A 10,628-nucleotide genomic window follows, 5' to 3' on the forward strand; every position below is an offset into this window, starting at 1 on the left:
GAACACAGGAGAAGAAGTGGCGCTGCTCCTCTTAAAAATGGCATTAAAGGGTTAGTTCACCCAAAAATGAAAATTCTGTCAGTACTCTCCCTCATGTTGTTCCAACCCCGTAAGACCTTCGTTCATCTTCGGAACACAAATTAAGATATTTTTGATTAAATCTGAGAGCTGGATCACTCCTCCATAGGCTTCTAAGGGACTGAAACTTGCTGGCCCAGAAAATGTATTAAAGACATTGTTAATATAGTCCAAGTGACTACAGTGGCTCAATCTTAAGTTTATAAAGCGACGAGAATACTTTTTGTGCGCAAAAACAAACAAAAATAACGACTTTATTCCACTTTTCATTTCCTTCTCTCTGGGCCTCGAGTTATTTAACGTAGTGTTTTTGCGCAGCGCGTCTGTGTTGCACGTCACCACGTAGGCTCACTATTGGCCGACGCTGATCATGTGTGTGATGCGTGGTGACATACAACACAGACGCGCTGCGCAAAAACCTTACGTGAAATAACTAGAGGCTCGAGGCCCAGAGAGAAGGAAATGAATAGTGGAATAAAGTCGTTATTTTTGTTTTTTTCTGCACACAAAAAGTATTCTCGTCGCTTTATAAACTTAAGATTGAGCCACTGTAGTCACTTGGACTATATTAACAATGTCTTTAATACATTTTCTGGGCCAGCAAGTTTCAGTCCCTTAGAAGCCTATGGAGGAGTGATCCAGCTCTCAGATTTAATCAAAAATATCTTAATTTGTGTTCCGAAGATGAACTAATGTCTTACGGGGTTGGAACAACATGAGGGTGAGTAATTACTGACAGAATTTTCATTCTTGGGTGAACTATCCCTTTAAGATTATTGTGGGAGTATTTTTGTATTTTCAAAATACTAATTACTTGTATTTTATTTAAATACATTTTTCACATCAGTATTTTGTATTTTATTTTGTTACATTTCATAAACTAGTATTTGTAGTTTGTAACAAAATAGTTTTTGATGTATTTGTGCCCACCCCTGTCAGTGCTATTAACCAATATTTTGAAATCATTTAATATGATTGAACAAACCACAGGATATTGCTATGCACAGGAGTTGTGTATATATTAAATCATATTTATGTAATTTTACATATTGATCTTGTTTTCTTTGGATTTGAAATTACATTTGAGAATCTGTATTCATGTTTGACTGTCATAACATTTTCTTTTTGTAAAATATTTTGTTCCTTTATTTGAATTTTTGCTTTTGACTTTGGTGTTTTGTTTTTTATGTACTTTTATTTTCAATATTTACTGTCCTCAAACAAAATCTGTTATGCATAGTGAAATGCAATTTTTACAAATCTGTTTCGAGTTACATTCGTATGTGGTTTGAATTTGTATTCAAATTGCATTTCTGGAAATCCATTTCAGTCTGACCGCTCTAATTGGCTTTTGCATGGTTTATGTGACTTTCTCATGCCACATAAAATGTTGGGTACAACGGGCCTAAAGGTGTACCGGGGTAAAAGGTGCATTTGACTTTATTCTCTTTTAAACCACTAAATGACACAAAAATTCAGCTCAGTACTTTTCTTAGTGGCTTAAAGGGGTCATATAATGCCATTTTTTGTACAAGTTATTATGATTCTTTAGGGTCTAAATTAAAAGTTTGTAATACACTTTAATTAAAAATTCTCATTAGTATTGTAAGAAAACACTAATTTTACCTGGTCAAAAACAGCTCTGTTTTCAGCACGCCGTTTAAGTGCATGTGTCTTTAAATGATAATGAGCTTTGCTCACCCCGCCCCTCTGTTCTGTGCGTACACCGTTTGAAATAATAACACAATATCCATAACGCGTTGTTCATTATAAACGTGGGATTTTGAATTATATTGAGAACATCATACATAGAAAACATGCCGTAATGTACCCTGAGTGTAAACAGCCGCATTCATCGTGAAGCGTGCTAGCGATTTGCAAAGATTAATATAAAGATTAATATAAAGGTTAATAAAACGTTACACTCACTTCATCTGGAGGTGCAGCAGGAACACAAATAGTTGGTACCGATCCTTTTTTTTAGGAGCAGCTTCTTAGCAAAACCAGCTTTATACTGACCTCGTTTGTAAAGCAGTCTGGTGAGAAATTATTCGCGCAAACATGAAAGCATTGACGTTGATCGTGGAGAATATTCCCTTCAAAAAGAAACTCAGCCACAGTGTCTTCAGCGGTTCGGATTTAGGAACATCAAAATGACTGCTGTGTTCGTTATTACACCCAAGAACAGAACACCACAATCGCTTAGACGCCATTCTGCTCCAGCGTATCAACAATGAGGACTATGATGACAGCTCGCTCAGGGCGGGTCTGTGTTGAAACGCTGCTGTCAATTAAAAAATTGTGGGAGGGGCGTCCGACCGTGTGATGTCACACGGTCAGGCGGCTCGATTTGAGATGGGGGAAAACATATAAGGAGATTAAAAGAAGACCACTGGATGGATTTGAATCATTATATGATGGTGACGGGGAGGTCACGAAGTTTAAAGGGATGGTTTGGAGTAAAATCAACCTAGGGTCCTTTGCACCCTGTTTAATACAAGCTACATACCTTATTTAAATGTTTCCCAGAATACAAAATAAGTACAATTTGCCCTAACAACCAGATATCCCTGTGGATCGTCTTCACCATAGACAGTATAAGAAAGGGTCTTCACCATATTTATTATTTATGTCTATGGTCTTCACTCCCTGCGATACAGAACTTATGCTGACACCTGGTGGTGTGGATGCAGCATCACCCAACGTTCAGCTATCATCAACTAACATCAATCCGCTTCATGGAAAAATAAATCACCTTTTATTAGGGTTACTGATATGAAGGGATCCGTACGAAAAATTATTTATTATAATATATAAATATATTTATTTAATTATAGTGCTATTAGTATACTTTCTTTTAAACTAAAAATAAGAAAGTATACTTTCTACTTTTTATGTAGGCTATCCTACTTCTCAGAAATATACAAAAATTGCACATAAGTATACTTGACTTATACTGACAGAAATGTCCAAGTTTATTTGAACTATACATGTACTCAATATTTTGATTGATATATTCTCTACTTAAAAGTATAATTAAGTATTCTAACTTGACATGTACTGTAGTTGTAGGCCATTCAATTGTTTGATTGAGTAGCCTACTATTAATACTTTTTTCACAGTTTTACACCGTCTTGTAAACCTACATTGTTTGAAAGATTTATAAGGAAAACAGATTTGTTCCTAATTCTGAGTATTTTAATTTTTGTGTAGGCTAGTTCACTGGTAGTGTACAAACTGTAGGAATTTACTTCCCTGCCACTGACTGAATTTTCCAGCTATCCGTGTTTTGAATGTTATACGGTAGAGGGGGATATTACTCATACAGGATCTCCGGATTCAAATTATGTGAGCTAGTTGTGCATTTAAAGTTTACTACTGTTACACTTAAACGTATAGGCTACTTTTATATACTAAAAGTGGGCCAGTTAGTCCCAAGCAGTGTTGAAACAGCCTACACTTGTACGGTGGCCAAAAGAGCTCAGCGCGCGGCAACTGAAGAAAACACATGAAAATAGAAAAAAACACGAAAAAAATTAAGAAAACATTTTCATCAGTTTTACAACACTGTCAGGGTTTTTCCTGGGTCAAAATTGGTCTTCGGTGGTGGCTGACCGACATGGTCATCCACACACAGCAAAGAGTACCCTAGTACCCACATGATCCGCAAGCCCAATATTGACAATAAATGTTAAATTTTTATTTAAACAATCATTTTCTTCCAGACTGTGGCTGATAATTATTCAATTTTAAACCTCTTCCAAATTATAGACTATGCAATTATCAGACACAGATATTACCTGTCACTCTCACTGTCATCCTTTCTTGCCCTCTTTGCAAAAAAAGCTGTGATTTTTCCACGACTGGCTTTCATTGTTTTGAAAGATGGTGGGCGATATGGCAAAAATATCATATCACGATTTTTTTCAGGAAAATCATGATTCACGATTTTATCACGATTCTTTTTATGTTGGTTTTACTATTTTGTGACTGAGCATTACACCATTACATCTAATGTCCATATTTTAAAAACAAAGCCTTAGGTAACAAAATATAAAAATAAAAAAAGGCAGACAGGGGTGAAGATAAAAATATTTGTCATTATTTTCTTTGTTATTAAATATTAAGATCAAAGATCCACATTACACATACACAACTTAATATACAAATTAAATAAACAGTGCTTTATGTTTTCAGCTACAGTAGGTGTATTTAACAGTAGCATTGAAGAAAGTAATTAAATGAACAAATATGAAAATTAAACAAAACAGACTTCACTGTATACATTGTTATACATTGATACTTATTAAAGCTACTATTAAAGTTATCAGTCAAGAGCAGTGAGTGATTTTCTCTTTGTATTTTGTTGTCTTATTAACATTAAAGGAATAGTTCTCCTAAAAATTCAAATGATCATAATTTACTCTCTCAAGTTGTTTTAAACTCGAATAAGTTTCTTTCTTCTGTTGAAAATAAAGTTATTTGGAAGAATGTGGGTAACCAAACTACCTCAGTGACTTCCATAGTATAGTCTCCTATGGAAGTCAATGGGGACCAGTTACTGTTTGGATAGCCACATTTTTCAAAATATTAATATTAGAAAAATATTAGAAGGAAATTAATAGAGGATTGGAACAACATTAGAGTCCGTAAATGATGAGATCATTTTTATTTTTGGGTGAACTATCCCTTTAAGGACAAGCGGCAGCGTGTTTACAATTGCTACTGTCTCTTTAAGAGTTGCGTGCGACACGTCTAATGTACACGCATTTGAGCAGATTTTCTCTCAATTTTCTCAAGTTTGCGTTCACTTTAGACATAACCGACTTTGTTTATGTAAACCTTGTGTGTATTTAACAGTATAAGCACAATAAGACTCGAAAGATAACTTAACTTAGTCCAGTATCCAGGCCATACCTGTCAACATTTGGATACCAAAATACGGGAAATCTGAACGCGGGGGGGGGGGGGGGGGGGGGGGGGGTTAGAGGCAGGCTAAATAGACATTAATTGCGCAGATATTAACATAAATAAATACATACATACTATTCAATTAAAATAAACATAAGACTTATTCATGTTTCTTTCTTTATTTTTATCAATTGCAACAATTAACTACATTAATTAATCACGATTAATTGCCATTAAAAAACTTACATTTTATAATGTAATAATTTCACAATTAATCTCCAAATTAATGTAGAAAAACATAAAACAGTATATTTTAAATATTTGTCTAACAGGTAGGAAAAATATACAGAAATTGAAGTTATCAAACAGTTTGCACTGCATACAATTTAAATTGTACATAGATTAATCCTTATTAAAGTAAAAAAAGATCTTTAGTCAAGAGCAGTGAGTGCTTTTCTCTGTTACCTTAACCTTTGTTCTTTGATTAACTTTACTGACAGAAAGCTTTATTGGCTACTGTCTCTTTAAAAACAGCCGCTGACGGATCTCACACGCGTCTCATTCTCTCACAACTCTTTACTTTCATTTACGACTTTTTTTTTTTTAACTAATAGACTGCTCAGACTGTTCTTATGAGGATACTCGACAAAACGGACATTTTGACATAATTGCGTGTGTTAATGCCATCTCTCTCATGTTCACCCATCCTCGGATGCTGCTGTTCTTTGCGCGATTTTTCCCCCCAAACTACTTCAGTGGAAATCCCGCCCTGCAGCCGATTCTAAAGATTTTATTGGTCATGTGAATCACAGTACTGATTGCCTACACCAATTACTGACCCCTAAACCTACCCGTCATTGTAACCTTAACCAATGAAATTAGCTGTAGGGCGGGATTTCCGCTTAACTGGTTTGCGCCCTTTGGGATTTTTTTAAAAAAAATTATAGAAAGATTAAAAATACGGGAGAAATACGGGAAATTATTTAAACGGGATGATAGCGGGATAGCAATGTAAAATACGGGAGAATCCCGGGAAAAACGGGAGGGTTGACAGGTATGATCCAGGCGCTGGTACACAGGCTTTTAGTGCATGTGAGCTTCACATGTATGCGCTGAGGAACGTACACGTTAGAACAGCACATCAGCACGCGAAATAAATGTTTAACCGACAAGGCATTAAAGCACATGCAAATTATGAACTGCAGTGTCCCGTTCCGTTCCGCTGTTAACATTTTATGTGAATATACGTTGCGTTGTTCAGTATGTTGGGACAGAGGCGCCAGAACAGATATAATGCACGATTCTATGATATTTCTTCAAAAGCAGATTGTGGAGACATTTTAATCGTCCACGATCAAAAATCGTCATATCGCACACCCCACTTCAAACTGGATAGATTTTTTTTTTTCGTTTATTTAAAGTTATGTCAGCTAAATGTGCGGAATGCTTGTCACAAGTTGTAAGAGAAGATAAGGCAACTTTTTTTTTTGACTGCAATTCACACCCAGCGCTAATTCAGCAAAAATATTCTCCGAATGCACCACGTGAAATATCCGACCTTTAGGATCAGTTGATTTTGATGCGAGGGAGAGAGCAAAGACAGAACTGAAGACGGAGAGTGCCCGCGCGGGGGTGGGGCGCTGTGATCGTTCTCTCCGTCACTCTGTCAGCCTGCTTCACTCACAAAACCCAATTACAGATCAAATAAGGCTTTGGCGGGACAAAAAATCGTTTTGGCGGCCGCCAAAAAATTTTCAATGTAGGAAAAACCCTGACTGTGCTCCAAATACTCACAACACAACCAAATACAGAAACGCGCTGCAAACGTTCACAACACAACCAAATACACAAAAGTGCTGCAAATAACACAGACCACAACGGAAATGTTTCCAGGGGACCCCAATAAGTGACGAGTCCGACTCCTTTAAAAAATGGTTATTCTACTCCAAGTACTTTTAGTTACTAAGTTATTTGTTATTTGTTAAAGTTCTGCTTGTCTTTTCACTGGCTTTTCAATTTGTCTTTTGTCCTCATACAACACTGTGGTCGACACAAACTATTTTTATCCTCGTTGCACGAGAACCTGTAATGTAGGCTCTTGTTTTGTTCATGGTTTCTGACAGAATGTCACAAAAGACTATATTGGCATCTGTTTTTTTTTTTTTTTTGATAAAATAGCCTGCACCGAGTTTATGTTACGAGAAGCTGTAATGAATTGAGAAACAGAAACTGTCTAAACAGAAACTATATCCACAGGGAACACTCAGGAGAAAACAAACACAGCTACATTAATACTGACAATGCATGACAAAGAAGGAAACACAGGGCTTAAATATACATGAGGAGTGTAATCAGTGTAAAAAAAACAGGGAAACTAACTAGGGAACCAAAACACTATGATATGACCAAAACATTGTTCATTTATTTGTGTGGAAGTGTTAGTATCTCGCACGTGGCTTAAAAGTCACAGTGCAGGGAATTTTTGTACCGCTTTCTCATGTGAACATGTTGCATTTACTTCCCAATCTCATCCTCCAATTCAAGCACATCTCAAGCTGAAGGAAATGCAAATTCACACTTGTACAGTAGAGGGCGTTCAATACTCTTAAAAAAAGAATGAAAGAAAGAAACACAAATGTTATGTTTATCTAAAGTAATTTTTGCTTATAACAAAAAACAATTCAAGGCACTCGAGTAATTAGTTTTTAGAAAAATATAAAAAGCCTTTATTCTTTCATGGCTTAGATTTTAAAAACAGGTGACAAGCTTGAAGGCAGCACTTCTTGCATTCCTTGTATTTATAAAGTAATTTTTGCTTGTTAGTATTGAATTGGATAGCCTAATCGAAGGTCAGCAGCAAAGACATTGGTTAATAAATTGAGATTAAACACATAAAGTATATTTGTGTAATATAAGATATTTAATTATTGCAGGACTCTAGAACTACAGTAACCATCATGTTTACGCGCAACGCCTCTGGACCTTACTTCCGATGTCTCTCAACATGGGGACAGGAGAGCTGTCAGTCAATAAATGGGAAAGCAAACTTATTTGAGTAATGCAAAGTAACTAAGATATTTTGCTGTATATTTAAAAGTAATGAGTTACTTTACTAGTTACTTGAAAAAAGTAATCTGATTACATTACTTGCGTTACTTGTAATGCGTTACATCTCCGACTCGAAATTATGCGTTTCTATTGCAACACTATCAACGGCAATATGAATCTGCAGCGGTCAGTTGATACAGAGGTCATGTACAAGTCGGAGCTCTCAGAAAATTCCCAGTCTACAAGTTCTAATTACGAGTTCTATGAGGACATGAATGCTTTTTACAAGTTGTAATGTCATAATTACGGTAATTACGATATGGCGTGAAGTCCGTGAACAAATCTTAATCTCCCTACACAACTGACTGCAAACTGCCTCCAACACCTAACTTCCTATGATCCAATCAACTCCTGAGGATGAAATCAAGTCCCTCCCTATTTTTTTTTCTTATTCAGTAGCCTTTTCTCTCAAAAAAAATACTAAAGCAACTTCTGTTTCATGCCGACTTTTATATACAGTTTTGTTAATTGTGTTGTTGTTTTCCATTTTATGTTATATCATAGGCTCTCACTCTCTGTGTTTGCCTGAAATGTACAATAGTCACTTTATGAAATCAAAACTGATAATTATTTTCTGATTGTAACATTTCAGAGAAGGATTTGTAAATGTAATTGTTTTAAATTAACTTTATCTCTCCGCAAGGTGTAACCGTTTCTCTTACTGTCCACTCAAACTAAATGGTTATTTAAAATAAGAAACAGAGTTAATTCAGACAGTGTTTTTTTTTTTTTTGTAACATTACTTGCACTCATGAGCGGTCAGGGATTCGCTGCCGTCATGGTAACACTCATCCGGGTAACTAAAACCAGCTTCATGCCTCTCATATATCACACTGCTCTGGTTTCATGATTTCATATAAACACAACTACTGCCATCTTGCACAATCAATTGGATTTACTTGTGCCTTTACCTGCCCCCCTTGTTTTTTTCTTTTTTTCTTGACCCATCTCAACAAAGACAGTGTTTCCCCTACCATTATATACCCCCCCCCCCCGAAGGTCAAGTAAATTTTATTTGATTTTCTTTATAGCGCCAGATAACTGTTTGTTATTTTATTAAACAAACTAAATAGCCCTTAAGTAATATGTTATTTATCTTATTTCCACGATGGCATGTCTTTTCTGTCTGTGTTTGCGCATTTACAATTATCCCAATGAGTGTGCACGCGCGCGCACTCACATCCAACCCCCTCTGAAACACTGAAAGAAGAAAGGTACGTTTTCTTACTGTACATTCATTAAAGTAAAATCTGAAGAAAATGTTTAAACAACACAATAAAATGTTAATGTCTCGATACAAAGCAACATATTAGTAGATGAGTGGAGAAATAGGCCCATACTCTTTTAAACTGTCAGTAAAATCTACCAGTGGTCTGGTCTGGTTTCAGACAAATGTGAAAGGGGAAGTCAAGGCCTGTTTATGGTGTAAAGTGTCTATTCCAGAAGCATTCATTTTTTTCATGACTAGCAAAACATTAACAGCTGAAAAGTTCAGAGAACACACTCTCTAACTACCCACAAGTGTCGATTATTTCAGTGTTGATCATTAACAGGTGAGCGCTGACTGAAAGCATACAGTATGTGTGTCAGCAATATGCACAACATTCTTCTTTTTCTGCTTTCACTTCCAATGGCTGCTCCAAAAGGTAAGACTTCAAAATACTTATTTAATATTTTACTTCAGTGGGAATATGGAAAAGTATAGTTGATAAAGAGCTAAACAGAACAACAATGTGCTTCCAGTGGCCTATTGCAAGTCTGAAAAGTGCATATAAAGAAATTTGGATGAAAACAAAACCATATGAATAGTCTACGTGAGCTAGACATTTGAGGTTTTAATATTTGATGTTATTTTTAAGCAAGTGATTGACTGAGTTAAGAGACTTTTTTTTCTAGTGCTGCCTGCTTCATATATACAGATTTGTTTGTACAGATTTGTCATTCAAAGACTGAGTAAACGAAACTCGTGAGTAAATGTACACAATGGCTTCAAAATTTCCTGGTTGCATAGCAACTGTTCATTCCATAAAGAACTTTGTGAGGAAGCAAAACTTCTATCTTTTCAGTTGCGGTAGATCAAGGCATATGTATTTTTACAGTCTTGTGTATACATATTGAAAATAAATTAGAAATATAGTTACAAAACGTACTTAATTAAATTAACATATTAAACACATGGGAAACATTTTAATTCCAAACAGCAAATAAAAATAGGACACAAAATAATATAGAACTAAATAACACAGATTAGATTGATAAAAAACATTAGAACATTTCATATATAAATTGGAAAATGTTTCCATCCATTCAATCCATTTTATGTTATTTTCCACAGGCTCTCACTCTTTGTGGATGCTTGCAACATACATTAGAGGACAAACGCCATTTCCTGAATTTAGCTATGTAGTGATTGTGGATGATGTCACAGTTATGTACTATAATGGAGAGACAAAGACTCTCATTCCAAGAGGAAATACAACAACTGAAGACGACATGTTTGATTTAAATGCTCTCGTCAGTATAAGTGACAG

General features: G+C 35.5%; 1 protein-coding gene across 1 annotated transcript in view; it reads left to right on the forward strand.

Moving 5' to 3' along the window:
• Positions 1-9,727: 9,727 nt before the first annotated feature.
• Positions 9,728-10,628, forward strand: part of LOC308684564 (major histocompatibility complex class I-related gene protein-like) — a gene marked incomplete at both ends in the record, with an annotated part of 2,737 nt that continues 1,836 nt past the window's right edge. Inside the window, 2 exons of the mRNA XM_081355829.1 lie at positions 9,728-9,743; positions 10,433-10,628. The exon at positions 10,433-10,628 is cut by the window's right edge and continues 62 nt beyond it. Coding sequence (XP_081211955.1) covers positions 9,728-9,743; positions 10,433-10,628 — 212 coding nt within the window. The remainder of the gene's footprint in view (positions 9,744-10,432) is intronic.

Source organism: Scardinius erythrophthalmus (assembly GCF_964197995.2).
Source record: "Scardinius erythrophthalmus genome assembly, chromosome: 24".
In the NCBI taxonomy this organism is placed as follows: domain Eukaryota; kingdom Metazoa; phylum Chordata; class Actinopteri; order Cypriniformes; family Leuciscidae; genus Scardinius; species Scardinius erythrophthalmus.